This window comes from Brachyistius frenatus, unplaced genomic scaffold (assembly GCF_029030835.1).
Source record: "Brachyistius frenatus isolate BFR_SWC_R1_liver_20210118 unplaced genomic scaffold, ASM2903083v1 Contig_13, whole genome shotgun sequence".
NCBI classification, from domain to species: Eukaryota; Metazoa; Chordata; class Actinopteri; family Embiotocidae; genus Brachyistius; species Brachyistius frenatus.
Window position 1 is genome coordinate 261,013 of NW_027210612.1, and position 23,943 is coordinate 284,955.

Genomic DNA, 23,943 nt, shown 5'->3' on the forward strand with positions numbered 1-23,943 from the left:
GCTGAACGCGCACACACACACACACACACACACACCTTCTTCCTTTTTTTTTTTTATCACTCACCGGGCATCCTCACTAACGATCCCCTCCACACCCCCACCCACCCACCACCTCCTCCACCTCCATAGACTCCCTTCAAAGCTCCGACAACTCTCAAAGGAGCCTGAGCCATCCCATCTGCTGGAGCCATCGATAACACTCAGGTCCCCACTGACACGTTTTGGCCCCTTTCTACCTGACGTCATACTCTCAGTGATTAGTTATCATAAAAAAAAACACAAAAAAAACAAACAAACAACAAAAAAAGCTGGATTGGACAAATCTAAACAACACAGTATTGGATTTATCCAGCCTTACACTGGGACTGTATGGATTCTAGCAGGTTTTAATCGCATGTCGTGTAGTTAATCGCGCAAGCCAAGTCCGTGACCACGTCCGGTAGCCTGTATCCGGTGGTGTCAACGTTTAATCCATTACGTTTAAGACGCGACAGGTAACTGGAATCTCTCGGTGCGGAACCCGGAGAGGTCCGTCGACAGCGCACGGCCGCGTTCCTCGTTCAACCGTCGTCGTGAGGCAGTCGCCGCCACAACTGGAAATGCTGTTTGCACAGGAAACCGTCCCTCACGTCGCCGTAAGGGTGCCGCCTACTGCCAACACGGCGCAACACACTAGCCATCGGCTCCAGAAGAAAAAGCCGCAAGGACAAAGAGCACAATCTTTACGCAAGATGAAACAAATACAATTACACACAAAAAAAAAAAAGAAAGAAAGAAAAAAAAAAGAAGCCATAAATGAATGCCCAGCCTGAATGACTGTAGACACTGACCACAAGTTAAAGAGAGGTATGCACAGTTTTGAAAAAACCTTGATTTTTTTTTTTTTTATATATATATGGAAGTGTCCGGTTTACCAAACGTAATCTGAAGAAAGCAATAGAAATCCTAATAAACCTACAGTGCGGGATTTATATATTTTTTTTTTTTAAATATAAATGATCGTCCGCTATACGAGATCTCGAAGAATGAGTTCACGCAACACCACTGCCGCCAGACAAACAAAAAAAAAAAACAACAAAAAAAAAAAAAATCTGTGATTCACATTGTACAGCGTTTTTTCGTGCCACCTTTTTTTTTTTTATTTATTTTTATTTTTTTTATTTAATCTATCGAGAATTGATCCACCCTGGGAACGGCCACAACAGTCAGCATGGGGTCAACGCTTGTTTTTGACCCTCACTCTACGACTCCCCTCGACAGAAGAAGTCCCACACGACAGGATTGAACACCAAAAACACTCGTTTGAAACGCATCCTTCCGATTTAAATGCACGTTTCCTACACTCCTCTCACATCTGTCGTGTTTGTCCTCCCGCGGGTTTATACCCTTCTCTCTGCATACGTAGCTGTATAGACACAACTTTAGTGCTTCTATCAATTTTTTTTTTTTTTTTTTTTTTTTTTAATGTAGAGTTCATCCTCTCATAGGGTCAGTCACTAAAGCTGCATACACCAATCAAAAATAAGCTAAGGTTTTTTTTGTGGGGGGGGGGGGGGAATCCAAATGCATTTCCTTGAAGAAGTAGTTGCTACTTGCATGTATGTTTATGCTGCTTTGTTTTTTTGTTTTTTTGTTTTGTTTTTACCGTAGAATAGTCTAAAGCCCCGTCTTTCCATGTGCATGCTTATATAAAAGGATGCATGAATAGGATAATACCAATCTGCAGCACCTTCTCCCCTCTGAGGCGCAGTCTGTTGACTTTCTGAAATCCCAAGCAACCGTAGATTTATTATTATTTTTTTTTTTTGAATATGAATCTCACATAGAGATGACTAAAGTAGAGGGAAAAACAAATACGGCAGGATAACGGAGGGAACGCCAAACAACGAGGCTGCGCTTCTCATTAAAGGCAGTTCTTAGGATTTAACAGTTGCTAATAAGCCACAGGGGGGAGGGGGAGGGGGGATTGGGGACTTCACACGGAGTGCTGCTCGCTGAAGCAAAAAAAAAAAAAAAAAAAAATTAATAATAATGTAAGCCATTGTTTAAGAAGTTATCTATTATTGCAATAATGAAATAATGATTTAAACCTTTTTAAAATGTGACGTAGTCCACGGAGGACTTTGCTGATCTGCAATGTGAAATCTTGGCAGGTACACGCTGCTTTACAGAACACAGAGAGAGAGAGAGAGAGAGACGGAGATATGAAAGACCAAAGCAATATCTCACACACACACACACACACACACACACACACACACACACACACACACACACACACAGAGACAGGTGGTATTTGGGGACACTCAGTGATTTAACTCATTCTGCCTGGTAAGGCTGTGTAAGTACAAAGGATCCTGCACCGCTAAGCTATTTCCAGTGACCCCGCTATTACACACACACACACAAAGAGAAAAGACTTTTGATCTGACGACCGACTCCGAGGAAGAGGATTTGTGTGACCCAGTAACCCTGAGCAGAACGCTTTTAGGAAATATGCAAGTTGGTATACGTTGCTTTATATTGGTGAGGACGGAACTACCGTTTGGGGATAAACAAGCACAGTTTGATTTTTTTTTTTTTTTTTTGTAATGTATTCGGACGATTATATAAGTTACCCAAAGATATTATAGAAACAGACCGTATGTTCTACACAAGGGATAAATTAAATAATTAATATATGAACTGAATTATTGTGTCTTTGTTTGTGCCTTTTATATATATATTTTTTTTCCAGTTAAAGCTACTTGAAAGTGTGAAAACTGCATTTTTTTATTATTTTTTTTCATGGTCGCTCACTTCAAATGGTTCTAAATCAATACCCCCCTCCCCTCCCCTCCCCCCATCAACTCCAAAAATATTTGCCAACAACGCAAACACGTTATTTATAGTTCTTTATTGGAGCAGTTGATTCATCCCATTAAACAAGCCTGAGGATGTTTTCAGCTTCAATGAAGTGGCTAAACAAACAGCAGGACTGTTGTTGTTGTTTTTTATGACCGTATTGCACAGTGATTGTGATGGCAGGCTGGTTGATCATTAGTGCGTCTGCGCTATCAGACGCGAGAGTCTTACGTAACGGCCGGCGCCGTGAACGAGTACAACGTTCACGGGACCGGTGCCTGATAGAACCAGAAACATCCAAAACCATTGGAGCCGGCAGCAGAAAGACGCCGAAATCGTCCCGGAGGGCGTGACACCTGTTCGGGGGGGGAGGGAGGGGGGGTGAGGGGACGCTCAGTGCTGTTTTGTGCTCGCTGAATACAGATCAAAAGTGAGGTAATTAGGATTGCTCCCCCCTCCTCCTCCTCCTCCTCCCTTTGAGCAGAAGACAATATCAGTGATAAATTACAAAGTTCAAGTTAAAAAAAAAAAAAAAAAAAAAAAACCACCTTCCTGAGAACACGCGTTCATATTTCTTCCAGAAATGAACGTGTGAATCGTGCTGCGTCATTCACGGTAGAGGTGGTAAATACTCTGAACATTTCACTGCGGTTGTTTCCTAAAAGCTAAACTGCATAGTTTTTTTTTTTTTTTTTTTTTTGGTCACGCTAATATGTTTCTGTTTTAAAAAAAAAAAAAAAAAAAAAATTATATTATAGTGTTTTCAACAATGCTTGCTGCTCCCTAAATAAACGCTGGTACAAATGGAAATAGGCTACTAAAAAGTTGGAATGGATGAATCACAACATGATGACATTCCACATTTTTAAGACGGCAGAGCCAGCTGGTGCTGAGATAACCCTAACGCAGTCACAGACCTACTAAACCCCTCTGGGAGGTCCTGGTAATGACACAACACAAACTAATAACACGCCGACATGATAGTCGACCCACACAGGAGAAAACAAGATGACCAGTTGTGAACATAATTACATAACGACTCCATGTTCTGGAAAATACTGTGCTTTTTAGGTGAGAAGGTGAGTATCTGTACCATTTTTTTTTTTGGTGCATTCTATAGAGGAAAAAGGTCCAGGGTGTGTTCAGCCCGGCTTATAGACACCGAGAAAACACTGAGAGGATGAGGAAACGGGGCTCCAGAAAACATCCCGGGTGGCCGTCGCAGTCCCCGCCCCCGACCCCCCCTCCCCCCTCCGGGGATCAAGGGGCGGCTCGGGGCCCGGGGCAGCGGGAAGGGCCGAGGAAAAACCGCGGGTGCAGCGGGACCGGCCCTCTACTGGACCTCGGTGACGGCCTCGTGGATGGACTCGGCCACGTAGTCGATGTTCTTGGTGTTCAAACCGCACATGTTGATGCGACCGCTGGCCATCAAGTAGATGTGTTTCTCCTTCACCATATATTCCACTTGTTTGGCTGCAGGGAATGTGGCAGAACAAGATCGACCGATTTATTGATTCACGAATACATATTTTGACGTGCCGCTTTACAGACCCGGCGAAGACGTGCGCGTCAACAAATGCGAGATTTTTCCCGAATTCTTAAGAGCAGCGTCCGGTGACTTCGCACCTCGCCCGAGGTGTGTAGAAACGAGACGCGTCGTTTGAATCTGTGGGTCTGGTCTTGATCATGCCCTTTTTCTTTTTCTTTTTTTTTCTTTTTTTTTAAACTCTAGCTAAAACTGAAACATCTTGCATGCAAAACATTTTTTTTTTTTTTTTTTTGCCCCAAAAGAGAATTAAGAGATGAAATAGACTCGTTTCTACGGGGACGCGTGTCTGGCGGTTGTGCCGGGCCGTGTCCGTGCGTGTGAGAGAAGACGTTTGCTTTGTCTGTACATTGTCTTTGTACTCACGGTTGAGGCCGGTGAAGCTGAACATGCCGATCTGATCCGTGATGTGGTCCCAGGTCCCCGGCGTCTCCAGAGCTTGCAGCTTAGCTTTGAGCTGAGCTCTCATCAGCAGGACCCTGTCAGCCATGGTCTTCACATTGTCCTTCCTGGAGCCAAAGAAATAAAATAAAAAAATTTAAAAAAAAGAATAGCTCTAGTGATTTTTTTTTTTTTTTTTTAAATCACCGTTACGGATCATGTGCAGATATTTTCATGGGGATATTTTGTGCTGACCATTCAGAAAAGAGCTGAGGGGAGTTGAGAGTGGTGGCAACAATGCGAGCCCCCTGCGACGGAGGGTTGGACCAAGTGGTCCTGACGATCTTCTCCATCTGGGACAGAACTCTCTGCAGGTTGTCCTCGTCACGAGCCACAATTGTCAGGTTGCCCACACGCTCATCTGACGGCACAAACACGCACGTCGTCGCTCGCGTATAAAAACAGTTTTGAAGCGGTTGCTTTGTTCTCTTGCCGGTGACAACTTATCTCCATCGACCAACTTCTCTTGTCAAACAAAAGTCAAATGTCTGTACGTAAGTAGCTCCTCCTGTAAAGGATCTGCAGCTTGCTAAATGGGAGCTTTGACTCCCAAACATTACAACAAGTTTGTTGTTATATGCCAATGTAGATCTTACACGGTATTTTGGTCATTAAGATTCTTCCTTTTACACCGATTCAGCTCTTCTCTAAGTTCACCTAATTTGGTGAAAGGGGTATTTAGCCCGGTACATTTTGTGATTTTTGGGAGGGGAGGGGGGAGGAATGGGGGGGGTTACTCACTGTAGAGGCCGAAGTTCTTGGAGAACGACTGGGCGCACACCATTTCAAAACCCATGGAGACAAAGTAGCGGACCGCCCAGGCGTCTTTGTCCAGATTACCCGAGGCGAATCCCTGATAGGCCGAGTCAAAGAACACAAACAGCTTCCTCCTCTGGAAAAAGAACAAGATAAAAGATCAAACGACGCCGTGACAAAATGCTGCACATGCAAAAACTGCACCCCGTTTTGAACTGAGACTTCTGTTAGTGGCGACAGAGCGCGGGCGACACGTTGGTTTGTAATTGTGCGCATGTACGGTACAGTACGATACCATCATAACGTCAGCGATTTGCTTCCATTGCTCCTGCGTGGGGTCTGTGCCGGTCGGATTGTGGGCGCAAGCGTGCAGCACAAAGATTGAGCGCTCCGGGCAACTCTGCGGGAGAGAAAAAAGAAGAAGCAGCGTAAATGACTCCCGATGACGGCCGAAATGAAAGTGTCATCAGATTCCCCGTCACGCGCTGCTTACCTCCAAGTCACCGAGGAAACCGGCCAGATCGAGGCCTCTCTTCTCCGCGTCCCAGTACTTGTACGGACGGACATCCTCAAAGCCGGCGTTGCCGAATACGGCATTGTGATTTTCTGAAACAAACAGTCGCTCTCATATCGGTGTTCTCGTTTTTTTTTTTTTTTATCTTTCAGGTTTCCTTTAGATAAAAGGGTGAGTATTGTTTTATTAAAGCATCTCGCATCCAAACTGATAAAAAAAAACTTTAAAAAAAAACCCATAAATATTGCTGATAAGATATGACGGCAACAGGACAATTATTGATTAAAAAAAAAAAGGCTTTATTGACAGCCTGAGTCTGAAGTCTGTAGAACTCATTGTAATGCGACCAAAGTCCTTGAAGGTGGATTCAGTCTTGTTTTGTTTTTTTTAAAGCATGTTTTTAGCATGTGTGCGTGTTTACCCCAAGTTGGCGCAGACACATAGATGGGTGTTTTGGTGTTGTTGTTTCCATTGTGGAATCGCCTAAGAAACTCTGCGCCCATCTTCAAAGCGCCTGTGCCACCCAGACACTGGACAGCTCCCACCTGGTCGTGAGAGAAACAGTCCGTCAGTTTAAATGTAAAACAATCAGAAACACTAAATGGCCTTTTTATTTATTTTTTATTTTTTTTTATTTTTACGGCGCACACCCTGTTCTCCTGGATGGCAGCGCTGTCGTCTCCCAGTGCAATCTTGGAGGCCGAGGATCTGAACTCAGGCAGGCCCAGGATGGGCAGGTACTCGTGGTTTAGCCTGTCGTCGTTCACAATGACCTTCTCCACCTTTTTCACCACCGGCAAAACCCAAGGCTTGCCTTCATCCGTCCGGTAGGCTGCGAGGGAGAAAGGTATAGGAAATGTATTGCCAAAATACATAAGGGTTGATAAATGGCACCTTTCCTTCGATAATAATAATAATCATATGAAATTGCTCTATCTACACCAGGGGTGTCAAACATACGGCCCGCGGGCCGGATCCGGCCTGCCAGGGGGTCCAGCTCGGGCCCGCCGGATGACTTTGCTGAGTGTGAAAATTACAGAAAGACATAAATTGCATTTCTATGAGAATATGGAGGTTTATGAGTACAAACATTTTGTTTTTTTTTTTTTTAATCGATCCAGTAATTGCTTCAAAAACAGCGTAAATGCGACGTCTGCTCCGGAGGAAGAAGCGCTCGGTGCCACAGGCAGCCGCGCTCGCTGCTCGCTTTGTGACGCGTTTGAATCTGCAGAGGAGAGCCGGGGCAGATAAACAGTGGGCTGATGTCTGAGTTTTTGGTCTTTATGTTTCTAGTTTATTGTAGAAAGACCTTAAAATAGGGTTTATCATCCAAAAACCTTCACCAATGATTTAAACATAGAGAAATATTGTCGTTATGTATGCTATGATTTTACTGGTCTGGCCCACTTGAGATCAAAGTGGGCAGTATGTGGCCCCTTAACTAAAATGAGTTTGACACCCCTGATCGACACATACTGCAATACAAGCGGTTTCCTTGTGAGCCAAACATCTGCACCCTGGTAATCATGACCACTCTGAGACATGACCACGGGGTCACTTCAGTTTTGGACTCATAACGAGAAGGAGTGTGGCCAACACAACTCTTGTTTTAAGACGTTTAATGCATTTTGGGGGCCCGGGTCAGATGAAAGGAATGTGAAATTGAACCTACATAAGGTCACAAACAGACACGCACTTTCATCTGGTGTTTGTTTTAGTCGGCTGAACTCCATGCTACCACCTGATAAGGAGTAAATTATATAATAGTCTTTTTACCCTCTGAACAGGGACCAGCAACGTGACTGGGGCTGCAATTCACCAGGACAACTGAACGTCACAACATCCTAAAGCCTCGTGTCGAGTCCTCAAAAGCAAAAAGACATTCAGTTTTTCTGAAATGAGAGGAGCAAATCCTAATAAGCAAGAGGCTGCTGCTGCTGCAGGTTTTTGCCATTTTTGGCTTGAAGAAAGTAGGTAATTCGCTAATCAGTTTTTCATCAGCCGATTTATTGACAGTGGACCACCCGTCTAAGCTCTGCGTGGGACTTCTACTTTACATGGCACCAGACCCTTTGTGGCCTACATTTCCCAGCTGCCCCGTAGCTGCTGACCGTCTGTGGCGGTGACTGCGTGTCTTGCGGCGAGAAGGGGATTATGAGGCCTCTGCCTCCTCCTGTACTAATCACAGGACTCGGGTAGACTTGTTTTGCTGCAACAGAGCCAACGAATGTTTGACGCTCTTCCTTTGCAGTGCAGAATTACTTCTTTCAAATGAGATTAACGTGGACAATATTTGTACTGGAGGACTGAAATGTACCATTGCCTTGCTTTAGGGGAGACGCGGGAGGACACCGTACGCATCTAAACTCCTGCAAGTCGTCTGTTGTTGTGTAACGAGGGAACAGTAATCCAATCCCCTCCCTAGTCCAGAGAGTAAGAGGTTATTGTGCAGAGCAGCAGCAGGAGGAGGAGGAGGGGGGGGGACAGGGACAGGGACAGCCATGATTCAACTCTTTGTGCCACATCATTACATAACATGTACTGTCACTGTAGTTATCCTCACACTCTCCATGTCAGTAAGTAAATAAAAAACTATTATTGAAATACAGGCGTTACGTCAAAATATGTAACCCAGAAAAAAAGACCAAATACTCTTTTGAGATGCCATATAATTTGCCTCGATTTATGATGTCGAGGCTATCAAAAAAAAAAAACTGCGACCTTAGATGAATGCCATGTGATCAGATTTCATGGTATGTATTACCATATTTGAACACCACAAAAACAACCGGCAACCACAATTGGCAACTGCTATCAAAATTTAAAAAAAAAATGTGTGACCATCATAAAAAAAAAAAAAAACACAAGGACACGGACTATGAAGAAGTCATAGCATCTTATGGATGTCTGAACTCAGTGCAACACCGGCTGCAGCTATTTGCCATAAAGCTCCCTTCGTTACCACTGGGCTGGCTGGTTGCTCCGGGATACCGTTACCATGGTTAATGACATGACAGCGGACTACTTACCTCCCACTCCGAGGTTCACTTTATTGGGAAACTGGTCGTTATTGAAGTCCTGCGACAGCTTGAAGACAGCTACGGGGACTGCTCGGGGCACCTCAGAGAACACCGACATGGCTGCTGTTCCTTCAGGCGGCGACGAGCGACGAGCGACGAGCGGCGACCGGAGTTGGAGCCTAACGGGATGGAAGAACGCTTCACCTTCAACGAGGGATTTGGGAGGGGAAGAGATGTAAAAGTGGGCGTGAGTGGATGAACCAATAGACATCCAGCTTGTTAGATTGATCTGCGTACTGATACGCGTCAGGTCGAAGTTCAAGACAACGCACGCGCAGTGTCCGCTGACCAATGACTGCCTCTGTAAGCGTGACTGACAAACGTCGCAACGAATGTCTGGCGTTGATGTAAAGTGGGCGGTTCAAGGATTTTTACTGCAATACACGATTTTGCCACGAGGTGGCGCCACGACCTTTTTTTTTTATTATTATTATTATTATTTTTTATTAGAGATTGTATCAGGAGCAGATTGTTTGGAAAAAAAAATAAACAAAGTTTGAGGTCAACAGACTCTCCCCCCACCCCCCTCCCCTCCTGTCGAAGGTGCAAGGTCTGCTTCAGAAGTGGAGGAAATACAGCCTATTATAAATGGCAATTTTAACACCGACTGAACACACAGCGAAGCTTGGGCTCCACACCACGTGTCTGTAAATGAACAGGTCCGAGCATCTTGATCTCTTCTGTCCCGAGGGCCTCGGCTGAGCTATATGGTGTAAACACACCGGCTCCTCTGCGCTCTCCCCACAGCGGTCTGCAGGAGGCGAAGTGGTTGATATATGAAGGCCACTGCAGCCTGCTCTCCCCTACCACTCATGTTTCTGTCTGACCAAACAACGGGCAGTTTACATGGTTTAACTGCACTAGTTTGTGTCGTTTAACGGCGTCATGGTGGGATACTACCGGGACGTCACAAGACACTTCATACTTTTATTCTACTAGATTTTAGAGGAAACTGTTGTGCCCTTTATTCTGCATTTTGTATGTATTTATCTGACAGCTGTAGCTGTTACTTTGCAGATTACATTAGATTTTACGCACAAAAAAAATACAATTATATCTCATTTTATATATATAAGAAAAGCCAAAGTGTATCTTTTTTTTTTGATATTTTGATGGTCTACGTCTTTTCTGATAGTACCAATGTCACAAAGTACATAGGACTAACAACTGACAAAAGCTCGATACTTAGATCAAAATTTGAAATGAACAAAAATATGAAAATTCCTACATTGTTGATTTTTCAATTAGGGAGAAGGAGCATATGTAATTTTAGGAATTTATAATTACAGTGGGTAATAATGTGGAAATCCCATATTAGACACAAATCATTATTCCAAGCAGTGTATCTAGTCTTAAAACATGTCTGCCGGCAATTTTGTTTTATAGAGAATTAAGTTATAAGTCGGTACTTGCTCTTAATGTTTCTAAGAGGCCATTGCAGTTTGTGTATTAAAGCTGGAATAATTATAGTCCTCTACTACAAGTGGATCAAATGATGATGTGATGCAAAACAGCTCACTCGTAGTAACAGATGCTTTGAGAATTGTGATCTAACGCTCTCCGCTCATTGTTTTGGATTTTATGGCCCAGAGACTTTAGTTTTGTTTACTCTCGTCCCCGTCAGCTCCAGCATGGATCCGTTTTCAGTCAAGGGCACCGATAACTTCTCCACTTGTCCAGCCCCAAACAGAAAACAGAAAAAATTTGCTACTAGCCGATGAACAAATTAGAGCATAGTGTTGCTGACGAGGCAGATCGTTTGTTTTCTCAGTAAGCTGGTGGAGTCCAGCAGAACAAAAACAGGGAATAAATAGAGTTCTCAGGTGAGCAGAAGATAGAAATGAATGCTATTGTTTTTCCATGCCTGCTAGTAAATAAATCACCTGCTTATACTGTTATAAGGAGATAACATACAAATTCATGTTCCACCAAATGCTTTCAACTCTGACTGAGGAATGCATTAAGAGTATGTAAATGTAAAGCTGTTGGTAAACTGATCTTGATCGTGATGCTCTGAAGCTTTACAGAAATTGATTGATCTAATCAAACCTCCATGATTAATCAGGATCGGTCTCCCCTATAAATAATAGATCAAGCTTCAAATACAAAACAAGTAATGCTTTTGGAGGATATACATTTGCCAAATATACTTTCACACTGAGGTAACTCAGAAGTTAATAATGGCTTATTTCTGATCTATTTAACAAGAGGAAATGATTTAAAAAAACCATTGATGAAGCATCGGTTAAGCTTCATGAACCACCTGCAAAGAAGACTTGACGAAAGTGCTATAATCAATCCTAACGCTGGCTAGTTACTATTTTGCCCTCCTGTTTTGTCCTAAATGTTACTCACTTTCCCCACACCAGGTCCCGCCCCCACTCATCTCCTCGCTTCACGCTGACAGTAGATGTTTTCATTCTTTCCGACCAGGTGAGGGTGTCTCGTATGTTAGCTATCGCTGTCAGCTCGGCAATTATGGGATTTGAGCTCCCAGAACAGGGCTCGGGGGCCGAGGGCAGGCTTTGGTGTGTACGTATGGAGGAGGCCCGGGGCCACGGCCTGGTCTGTGATGTGAAGTGTGAGTCAGAGCACGGAGTGACAGGAGTAGCCTCTGGCAAACCGGTGCCCACAGAGGGAGTGTCACGTCCAGATCAACGAAGCATTCGCAGGCCCTCTCGCTGCATTTCTTTGACACTGAAATGTGGAACATTTATTTTGGCACCCAGCAGTGCAATACAAATGTGACACATACAAAAAAGAAAAGTGCCAACAGGGTTTTCTTGGTGTTTTTGTTTTGCATACAGGCCATCACTGCTGCTGTAGGAGGCCGACACTAAAACACACAAAGGCACACATTCAGGCACAAGACAGTCGCATTCCAGCTGTGGTATCACTGACACACTGACACACACACACACACACACACACACACACACACACACACACACACACACACACACACACACACACACACACACACACACACACACACACACACACACACACACACACACACACACACACACACACACACACACACACACACTGCTGCACATTCCAAGGGGGACATTGCAGCGTTGCTCACATGTTGCTGTGGCCCCTGCGTCTCTGGGTCAGAGAGCTGTGGTGAGTGACCACCTTTTTAGCTTCCCATCTTGTTTGTTTTCCAAAGACATTGTCATCAATTCTCTAACAAGGGACTAGACACAGCAACAACAAAGTGCACAGGACCTCCCTGTTGCTCCCTGTGTAGTCCAATGACTGATGGACCATGCATGCAGTAACACACATCAGAGATCTGTGCGTCCGACTACATTCCAACGAGCGTATTTGTGTGTACGTCTGTGTGTGTGTGTGTGTGTGTGTGTGTGTGTGTGTGTGTGTGTGTGTGTGTGTGTGTGTGTGTGTGTGTGTGTGTGTGTGTGTGTGTGTGTGTGTGTGTGTGTGTGTGTGTGTGTGTGTGTGTGTGTGTGTGTGCGTGTGTGTACGTCTGTGTGCGCTCCATCTGATATCATGACATGAAATCTGTTTGTTTTATGTGCATGCAAACATCTTTGTTCTTTATTTACATCTGAAAAAAGACAACGAATACACTGAATATACACAACTGAAGTACAAATATTGTATATGAATGTAACACAGCTGAAACCACGTTGTTTACCACAGATAAAAAAAAAACAACAACAAAAAAACATGCAGGGTAAAAGTAAACTTGCACCATCTGAGTAAACCCGACAATATTACTATCAAGGAAAAGTTCTGCGACAGGATGAAGACCACTCTGAATCGGTGTAGCGCTGCATGTTTAATAGGATGATTGGTCGAGCTTCAGAGATGCTGCAAGACAGATTTGGTTACTTTGGGACAGAACCAAGCTAGCTGTCTCCTCCTTTCTTCAATGCTAAGCCAAGCTAACTGGCCACTGGCTGGGCAAATAGCCTTATGTTCATTTTACATGATGGTATCAGTCTTCTAACCTAAAAGCCAATCAGTGCATTTCCCAACATGTGTTCTTTAAATAATAATAATAAAAAAATGAAAAAAAAATGTTTTAAAACAGCTGCAGCAAAACTAAAGTAAAACATCAGAATAAAACGGAAATAAACCGTAAAAAAAAAAAAATGTCTGCTTTGTCGAGCCTTCTAAATAACTGTGTACGGTGTGTATTTGTAAATTGGTGCTGTTATTTAATATTTTATCAAAGACTTGGTTCAAAAAAATATTTATAAAGTGATGTGGCCTTCGCACCATGAGGCGGGGTGGAACCTCGAGCACAAGCCTGCACTGTGCTGTTCTAATTGATTGATGTTGTCTTTTGGCCAACTCAGGTTCTCCAGCTTTATACAAATATGCATGCTACGACACAAAGACAGGAAGTGGAAGACTCTGGTCTGAATTTGTACCCCGACTGCTTATTTTACATCTGCACAAAGTAAACTGACAGAAATAATACGTGGACCTGACTTTGTCTATCGTTTTTAATTCAGTTATATTTTATCAATTCAAGTAGGGAGATCATCCGGTTTCATTCTCCCGCTCAGAGAGGGGTCAAAGTTCAGGGTCAGCTACAGAACAAGGACTCAATATCTATATGTGGGCGGGTGTCTGACAAAACTGGAGCTTGGACGGAAGCTGTCCGGTTGAAGGGAAGTTCTCCCTCTTCTCTACATCAAGATTCAATCTGAGCATCAGCACTACCAGCAGCGATTATTATCAACAGCAATACATGATGCCTGATATTTCATGCAGTTCTTATTTAGCAAAATTGAACTTTACTCGGAGGGAGTCCGATAATTGCTAAAACAGCGTGCCACTTTGATGGAGACAGCACCATGGTTCTCTGAAGGATGTTTACCTCTGAAAGCCAGGATGCTGGCACGCTTTTATTTTAGAGGAACATTGTCTTTCCCGAGAGAGTTATTACTGCTTCAGCGAGTTAGAGAGAGTTCCTCCAGTAGCAAGCTGAACTTGATTCAACCTTCTGATAGTGTTTAGATTATTTTCACCAGCTCTGGCCAAGTAGGACAGAGCGTATGAGCAGGCAGAAGGCCCACACATCATATTCGGTGAGCACCCGCCTCCCCGCAGTTTCTTTATCTGCAGGGCCTGTGCGGCAGCAGGGAGGATACGCATATTTAGGTTGCATGCTTCCTCTCAAACCACATTCCCAACACCGTAGATCACAGATATTACAGCCCTCACATCCCCCTGTTAGCGCTCATGTATACAAACACACACCTGCTGGGGCAAGGGCGTCTGGGAGAGAATTACAGCAGCCTAATTTATGAGACCCAAGGGAGGGCAAAGGGCAGGGGACCCAGACTGGCCTGACCTCACTTCCTCCTCTCATGGTCTCCAAGTTAGACCTTTGATACACAGAACATGGTTTTGGTTCTCAAAAACATCGCCCTCTCACAGTCTTTTAAACAAACTACCTGATTAGGGCATCTTTTTCCTAACCTGGTTAACACAACAAGCCCCGAGGGGCCGCTGCAACATGCCAGTTAGCCATCACCTCAGGCCTGCCATTGTGGGATATTTGGCACGTTCAGAGCCAAAAGTAAGTGGGTGAGAACAGGGTTATGCAAAAAAAAAAATCTGGCCCTGGGCTCGCCTCTGGCCTCCTCATTTCCTCCAGTGAGAAGGCGCTGTCATCCGTCACTCGGGACCAGGCAGGGGCACAATAGCACAGTCTGGGTCCTGGCTACTGACACCATCACACGGGCTGCTGATAAGACTCAACTTCCGGGACCCAGAAGAACTGAGCCATTACTGACACACAACAGTTTGGTCCTTTGCCATTCTTACCGATGACCATGAAATAAAAAAAAAGGAAAAAGGAAAGTACGCCGTGAGCTACACGAGGCAAGAACATCCCGTATGCAAGCGTGCTTCTTTCTATATTTTCAAGGTCCAAACGTGTTCCCCTATAAAGCGTTGCAGAAACGGCATCACACCCTGTTAGATAATCAGACGTTGGACACAACATGGTAAACAGGTGGGGGCAGACACACTTGAGCGCAACAATTTTCCTAATGTAACAATCTACTGTTGACATTGGCTTATTAAGAGCACTGTAAGACCAACAGACACTTTAGTTCCTCATCAGGCTGTTATGGTAACAACTGTAAACAAACTGCTCCTTTGTAGAAAGATGTTAAGTGCTCCTTTACAGAGCTCTGTCAAGTCATAACACCACACAACCTTTCTTTCAATACACAGACACACACACATATACATATACATATACATGTACATATACATATACATATACATATACACAAGGCCTATACAGCGCACCCCCCGCTCCCCCCCACACACACATGGGAGGCGATGATGCTTTCTTTTTACGCAGTTTACTGCAGTAAAACCTTCAGACACCAAACGCCACTCAGCTTTACAGAAGCAGCGACCACAGGGCAAAGATAATTGCTGTCATTACAGAGTCATCAAACTTTCATTCTCAGATGCTCCCATATTTGCAACAATCCCAAATCTCCAAGTGGTTTAGTTTTCTGGGCCTGCATATGACTATATACCTGCCACTCTGAAGCAAACACACCGCTGCCTGCCAGAGATATGGAGAGAAGGAGGGAAACAAGAAGAGACATGTTCAGCACAGCCTGGCAAAACACCAACTTTAAAGAACTCTATTAGAAAGTGTTGAGAAGAATGATCGATATGTGACTGCAGCAAAAGTAGAAAATAGATTTTTTTTTTTTTTAATTTCCACATCTTATATTGCAATTCTTTTAAAACTGTTGTCAATAATTATGTCCAGAGCTCTGGAGGCTGACCTCTGCTGTGGGCTTGACCTCAACCAGCTTATCGCGATGATTCTGAAATGAAGATGATGTATTGAAGAGTCGTATTCAGCAGCGAGTAGCTCCTTGACACTCTCTGGGAGTCTGGGTTTTGTTACAGGCAGGAAACAGACTCTTCCGCTCCGTAAACACGCGTCTCTGCTTGGCCACTTTTGGGCTGCCGGTGGCACGCGAAGACCGCTGATGATGGGTCAGTTGTGTGGGCTCGGGAGGCTGCACGCATGTGCCTATGTGTGTGTGTGTGTGTGTGTGTGTGTGTGTGTGTGTGTGTGTGTGTGTGTGTGTGTGTGTGTGTGTGTGTGTGTGTGTGTGTGTGTGTGTGTGTGTGTGTGTGTGTGTGTAGGGTTGAGAGTTAATTGTACCGTTAGCGTGGTTGCGGCTCTGAGCCGTGACGCATTGAAATGATAGATAAGAGAATAAAGAGTGAACTTTCAGATAGTCATCGATATTTTCTTTAAACCGACAGAATGAAGACAGCTTCGTCTTTAAAAGTAGGGCCTTTGTCCTACAGGTCAACCTTTATCTAATTTATTTCCACACAAAAGACACTTTACAATCTTGAATTTGGCAAACACTTTCTTTGTCGTGATTACGCATTCATTTCTTTGTTTGGTCTGTTGTCTCCGAGTCATTCCACTCGATAAACAGGAATGGGTAAATATTTAGGAAGCAAACTCACCAGATTTACTGCGTTCTGATGTATTTTACGAGCTAAAGTGACTTCTTAAATTCCACATAACACGTGCAAAATCGCCTTCGACTGTGTGAGAATTACTTGCAGTTCTCATGAGTAAATCTTGGCCTTATGATGAAATAGTTTGGGCTGTGTCCATGCAGTGACCAAAATGTCCGTGTATTTTTGCGAAAGCGCGTTTGGATTTTGATAATGCCTTGCGCGCACTATAGAGCTTCTTTTCAACGCAGAACCTTTTTTCCTTTCTCTGCTTTTCACGTCACTTAAATGGACCGTTTTAAGAAAAAAAAAAAAAGACACAAATCTCCAGAAGAGGGGTAAAACGCTGCCCTTAATCTAAACAGCGTCTTGTTGGTGAGTGGATGAGATTATGTCGACATGCCCTCCTTTTCTCTCCACACGGCTTAGGAGCAATGGGGCCCTCAGACCCTGGCGTCTGTGTCGGAACAGGAGAGAGGTGTCCCGTTTCAGGCCGTTTGCCCTTTAGTACACAGATCAAATGAAATTATAATTGTTATTCATTATAATAATAATAATAATAATAACAACATGTATTCTACCCTAATTGAAAGAAATTTAGAAACCAAACTATTTTTTAGCAGCATGCAATTATTTATTTCCATTCCCTGCAGCATGAAGCGGATAATGATAAATGTGCAAATAGTTTTCTTGTTTTAATTTGACCCTGTTTTGTTTTTCGGAAACATCGGCCCAGGGTCAAGGGAAAGCATTCTCGTGTTGGCTCTGTTCGTGTATGGCCAAATTTTGGTGGAAAATAATCCCACAATTTTCTCAAATTAAGGAGACAAAAAAAAAGAGAAAAGTTCTAAATATATATTCTCTCCTTTGGGTAGACAATTTGATCTTATTTCCCACAGTCGCGGTGCATTATCTTATCTATGGATTGCCGAGACAGGAAACGAAGATATGCCTAATCGTATAACTACTGCAGTGATGATGGGAAGAACTGTGGTCGTCATGGGATCATCCGAAAAAGACAATAAATCAAAAATGCTCGTGGGATTTCTTGCATAAATTCAACGGATTGCTGAGGTGCCACCAAATTAAGGATTTGATTGTAAAATTTGTAAAAAAATATGAATGAAATATTTTTTTTCAAATAATTTTAAGTTAGTGCTGTCAGGTGTGAAGTTTTTCTGTAAGAAAAACAAAAAGTATGTAACCTTCCAGAGGAGTCGATAGTGTCAATATTTTCACTTAAGGAATATCTTCTAATTTAAAAAAAAAAAAAAGAGAGAGAGAGAGAGACCAGAGAGAGAGAGAGAGAGAGAGAGAGAGAGAGCGAGAGAGAGAGAGACCCTCCCCCGCTTCACAGCGTCACTGACAGGGAGAGGACAGCATCTTGGCTGACCGAGCTCTTTCTCGAGATAACTGAATTCAGCACACCAAACAGGATCGACCTCTTTCGCTCTCTCTCAGCCCTGCAGCCACAGACACACAGCCAGCAGAGAGGGATGTCACAGCTGAAAGAAAGCCAGTCCTGCCTAGTCTGCATGAAAAACCAGAGGAGCGCGACCATTCCTCAGCTTTACGCACGGGCTATTAGTTTCTTTTACGCGCCGTCAGGACACAAATTGGTCCAGTTCTGGGCCTGTTGACTATTTGTTTTCTGCCATCTATCTGTTTGGTGGTAATAATGATTCCCAGTCCGGTCATTACTTCTTCCACCACGCCTTTTTCTGTGAAGGACATTCTGAAGCTGGAGTTGCAGCAACAATCTCAGCAGCAGCAGCAGCTCCAGTTGATCTCCTGCTTCGGTCTCTCTGGTGCGCTGTCGAAGCCGGGAGCTTTCCCAAATAAATCGTTCCGCTCTCATTCGCCGCCCTCCTGCATGCTCGCAGGCAGAGACAGTCCGAGTCCCATCAGCTCCTGCCTCTCGGAGAGCGAGGAGAGGATGTCGTATCTCAACACGCTGACTGTGCAGGACCAGCTAGCAGAGTCCGGTCTGCCGGTGGAGGTGTTCGGTAACCCGGCGCAGAGCCACTCTGCGGAACTCCGACTGGAGATCGAGCACGAGGAGCAAGACAGAAGTGAGTACATGGTCTACTTTGAAAAAAATGTTCACCCAAAAGTAAGAGACGGTGAGGTTAATTGTATAAATAATAACATGACAAAAGATTCCAGACTGTTAAATCATAAGTTGCTTATTTGTCTACAATTTAAAAAAAACACACAAAAAAAACACATTAACGTATGTTGACAATAATAGATACTTTTGGAGACATTTTCTGCAAAATCATAAGAAATGATTTGTTGATTCAACTATAAGTGAACATAAAACATTATCGAATGCACACAGAAGGGATTAGTCCCCCCTGTATGATATATTTTTTTGTCAAATATAGAAATTGAAATCTATATACACATTGGCATTCAATTGCTTGACGTTTATTTATAATAACAATCTATAAAACAAGAGCCACACTTTGCACAATAGACACACAAAAAAAGGATTATTGTGTGCTATTCTTTAGCTGCCAGCTAACTGTGCATAAGGCTTACAGGCATTTAATTGTTTACATAAGTACTGTATTATTCATGACTCATATAAATCCCTGAACAGAAATGTAAACTGACTGATTCACTTGTTCTATAGATGTAGTTAATGTTCACTTAATCGTCATAGAATTTTGCAGAGACTTTACAATAAAATAGATTCACTTTCAGATTCAATTTTCGAAACCTGAACATTCCAAATGTATAATCACAGATAAGTCGAAATATACCTTATATTTGTTTCTACATTTTTTTGTCAATAAGTCCTTTTTGGAAACACCTTTTGATCTTTTTCAAATACCTGCAGAATGCTGTCAGTAATTTCCACTTTCTCCGTTAGTACAACATTTTAAATGTCAGTAAATCATGCAAATTATATGGAATACATTTCAATAGTCAGTAACAAATGTATTTGCTATGAAAAAGCTGTTTTAGTCTCAACGTTTTCAGAAAATTATTATACAAAATAAATTGATAGCCGTGAATATCAGCCTGCTGAGATTGGAAAATGGTGGAGTGTTGGTTAAATATTTGGAAAATACAGTCTAATTAAGACGTTTTAGCTTTGATGTACAGTTCAACTTTTGTTTTCTCCGTGCAGAGGGATGCGGTGCGATGCGGGGTGACTGTGACGACCCCGACTCAGACAAGTCCGTCACCAAGCAGCAGAGGACCAGGAGGAAACCCCGCGTCCTCTTCTCCCAGGCTCAGGTGTTCGAGCTGGAGCGGCGCTTCAAGCAGCAGCGGTACCTGTCCGCCCCGGAGAGGGAGCACCTGGCCAGCTCCCTGAAGCTCACCTCCACCCAGGTCAAGATCTGGTTCCAGAACAGGAGGTACAAATGCAAGAGGCAACGACAGGACAAGACTCTGGAGATTGCAGGTCATCACCACCATCACCACCCACCGCCGCCGAGGAGGGTGGCCGTGCCGGTTCTGGTCCGAGACGGGAGGCCTTGTCTGACTGGATCCCAGAACTACAACACTCCCTACGCAGTCGGAGCTCCGAACCCGTACAGCTACAACGGCTATCCAGCCTACAGCTACAACAACACGGTGTATACTAACACTTACTCCTGTAGTTATTCTAGTTTGCCTGCCCTTCCGCCGAACACCACTACTGCTAACGCTTTCATGAACATGAATTTGGGAAACCTGGGTGCACAGACGCAAAGCCAGGCACCCCAGGGACCGTTGGTCACACCCTGCCAAGGAACTCCGCAGGGCATCCGGGCATGGTAGCGCAGACTTTACGCACAATCACAGCAGGGAGAGACTTCTCAGGATGGGTGAATGGACTCAAGCATGAAAACGCTGTGCTTTCATTGCATTAGTTGACAACTTCAAACTCCATAACATAAAGTACAGGTCAGGTGGCTGTAACACATGACAGGCACATGAAGAAACTCCAATTCATTGACCGAGATAAAGAAATATATACTATGTACATCTTTCTATACGGGCCGCAATGTTTAAAAAAAAATATTAAAGCTGTGGAATGGTTGTCGGAATGAATGTTACCGATGAGCTACGACTGTGCGTAATGGTTTAAATGGATGTAATGTTCATCAAAAATAAAGCAAACTTGTTTGGACATTTTCTTATTAGCATACTCGTTTTACAAGCTAAAATTGATTACTTATTGGCACAAATAAGATCATTTAAATAAGTCCCCACAATTGCAAGAAAATAACTATGAACCACAGGTGCTTTAATCTTATAAAGTATTATGTTTATTAAGCCTTTTGTTTTTCCTTTTTAACAATGTGACTTGGGTTTGGTCAGTAATGTTTGTTTTTACTCTAAAACGAAGTAGGTGACACCGAAAGCCTTTGATTTCAATCAAACGGGCGATTTTACGCAACAGGACACTTTCTACGTGCAAATTACAACGACATAGAGATGGAATTATCTCTGATGATCAAATTAAATGATATAACAAGCATAATGACACAAGGGATTTCATTTTACTGTGCCGTGTGTGTGAGTGTGTGAGTGTGTTTGTGTGTATCTGCATATTAATAATCAATAGGATATAGGTCAGACTTCAACATTTATTTGAATCTGGATAAGAAACAAAAACAAAAACAAAAAAATCTTGAGTGGAGGTTATTATAACGTTTCTCATCGTCTCAAATTGTTTCCCAAGCCATGCAAGCATTTATTTTTTTTCTGTGAGAAAGCACGCAGTGCACTTTGGTCTGAGACAAGAACCAGAACCAGAAACTTTTTTGAGGCGAGCTCATGTCCGGTCAGGAATCAGAGATGGACATTAACGAGACAGCCAGCATCCTCGGGACCCTCACAGCTTTTAAAGTAGACGAATATTAGACGACAAATATCGTTTTTGTCGATGACACAAATATATATAAAATTGGTTCAAAATAAAACAGAAAATACGTTTACGGATATAAACAAGTAGCCTAATAATAATAATAAATATTGTAATTTCATAATAATTACATCACACACACACACACACACACACACACACACACACACACACACACACACACACACACACACACACACACACACACACACACACACACACTCCGTTGATTGGAGGTAGACTTAAGGAAAGATCTTCACCCACTGGGCACGGCCGAATACGCAGACGCTATTAATGGAGATGAATGGCAAAGTAAACAGCGTGTTTGTCTCCTCTGATAGCCTCGCTGGCCACTTCCCCTGGCTACTGCACTGCCGGTAGGACATACCTGGTGTCAGCTCTAAGTGCTGCAGAGTCACTAATGTAAATAGAGCTGGCGACAGGACGGCGATGCCTGAGGACGCGGCCTGGCCACGGCTGCTCTGACAGGCGCTGCGATCGCTATCTAAGCGCTGCCAAAGATAGCAGCTCGGCTCATCGCTGCATAGGCGTGGAGTTTCCCAAAACAAAGTCTCCAGTGGCAACCACTCAAGGAGCTCACAAAAGAACCACAGGCCCAAATATAGAGAAGGAAAAGTAGCGTGGAGAAGCTCGAGTAAAGGCTCGTCCATTTAGCTACCCTCCAAGTGTTGTCGCCTATGGCATCAGATAAGGAAAGGCGCTTCAGGAGTATAGCCAAATTATCTTTAAAATGTACCTTCTACTATGGTAAAATGCCACAATTCCTAGTAAAATGAGACACATTTAATTTCAAACAGTCTTATGGTAAAGAATACAATTAATTTACACTTTTAATAGAGCGTCTGCGTGTTATCTAATACATCATAAATGCAATTGATTTGACAGCGGAGGTGATCATATAGACACAAGTTTTAAACATTTTTATGTGCTTAAAAAAAGATAAGTCCAAGATCACAAGTCCAAGTTTTAAACGTTTTTATATGTGTGTAAAAGAAAGCTCAAAGACGAAATAATGTTCCTTTATTTCATGTAATTGTGTATATAGACTGAGTGGATGCATGTGCAGACTTTGATGAAGACTACGTCTGATTTGGAGGTTCGTCTGCCGGGGGGTGGGTGGGTGGGGTCTTGAGAATATAGGCTATAATAATATATTATCTCACAATTATACAATTTTATTTGGACGCAGATTTTAAAGTGGACATGTTACTTCTCAATGCTGAAAGAAGTAGTGCTTCATCCAAATTATAATCCCTAACACCATTTATTATTGCAATAATTATTAGTGATCTTACTATTGCGGAATTTAGATTATACATTGTTGAAGACAACATCTCATGGTTTGAATAAACGTAAGCTTACTGGGGACTTTCACGTTTGGCCTCCAGACATGTTCTGACACCCTGCAGATGATTCAATTCTGTGGCATACAGAGAGATTTCACTGTTTAGTCAGAGGAAGAAAACAAAACAACACGGAAAAGAGAGATCTCTTCATCTGTCATCACATCTCAATTGGAGGATTGGCCTGCTGATTGTGTAATGTGTGTCCGTTTGGGAGGGGTGGGGGTGTACGCAGTTAACTTCTTTTACTTTTACGCACACTGGCATGAGTCCTGTCCACAGGGCGGCGCAACTCGCCTGTCTGAGCAGCAAGGCTGGAAATCCATCCTCAATCTCAAATGAAGATGGGTTTTACTAACAAATGCGCGGTTAAATGTGTCAACCTGCACAGCTGGAAGATGAAAAATACTCCCAATTTTAAGAGCCACTGCTAAAATCCACAAGAAGAATTACATTTTAAAAGCTGTTAAGAATTAAACTATGGATGGAGGAAAAGAGAAAACTTAAACAAGTACGGTCCTGTCAGAGTTACGTGGGAGCTAAAATCCAAGCTGTAAAATATCAAGTAGCCCCCCCTTAACTATAAATGTGGGTACAGCATTTTGAAATGATTTAAAACCTAATTCTCACGTGTGAAAACCAGCGCTGAGCCGCGTCTTTACGCATTCTCAGCAAACGTCATGCATTACGGTCATACATATTACATGTAACTAGGTAAACTCTCAGAAAACGGCTCTATTTTGCAAGAATAGTGGACAACATCCACTCTGAGTCTCTGCCTTATGTCCAATATTATGGTATTTGAAATGCTCAACAGGTCGAACTAATTCCCTTGTCTCCAAACAAGCTCTGAGACGTGGAGTTATAACTTTAAAAAAAAAAAAAAAAAAAAGATTTGTTCGTAATGTAAGCGATTAGAATCTCCTCACTGAGACACCGTATCTCGCCTGCAAACTCGGTGTCCCTCATTCTCAGTTACACACGGAGCACGGAGAGCAGGGTGAATCTGGGCGGTGCGAAGGAGGGACCAC

The 23,943-nt window shown here is 43.2% G+C and overlaps 2 protein-coding genes across 2 annotated transcripts; one reads left to right on the plus strand and one right to left on the minus strand.

Moving 5' to 3' along the window:
* Window positions 1–3,592: 3,592 nt before the first annotated feature.
* got1 (glutamic-oxaloacetic transaminase 1, soluble) lies at window positions 3,593–9,353 on the minus strand. Its single transcript, XM_069692621.1, has 9 exons — window positions 9,131–9,353; window positions 6,752–6,933; window positions 6,523–6,646; window positions 6,081–6,193; window positions 5,883–5,987; window positions 5,573–5,723; window positions 5,027–5,192; window positions 4,757–4,899; window positions 3,593–4,317 (listed from the first exon to the last, which is right to left on the minus strand). The coding sequence occupies exons 1-9, from the start codon at window positions 9,237–9,239 to the stop codon at window positions 4,178–4,180; spliced, it is 1,233 nt and encodes a 410-aa protein (XP_069548722.1). The 5' UTR covers window positions 9,240–9,353; the 3' UTR covers window positions 3,593–4,177.
* A 9,006-nt stretch (window positions 9,354–18,359) lies between these two features.
* On the plus strand, window positions 18,360–20,495 carry nkx2.3 (NK2 homeobox 3). The gene is made up of 2 exons (XM_069692572.1): window positions 18,360–18,753; window positions 19,821–20,495. Exons 1-2 carry the CDS (start codon window positions 18,360–18,362, stop codon window positions 20,456–20,458), a joined length of 1,032 nt encoding a protein of 343 aa, XP_069548673.1. The 3' UTR covers window positions 20,459–20,495.
* Window positions 20,496–23,943: the final 3,448 nt, after the last annotated feature.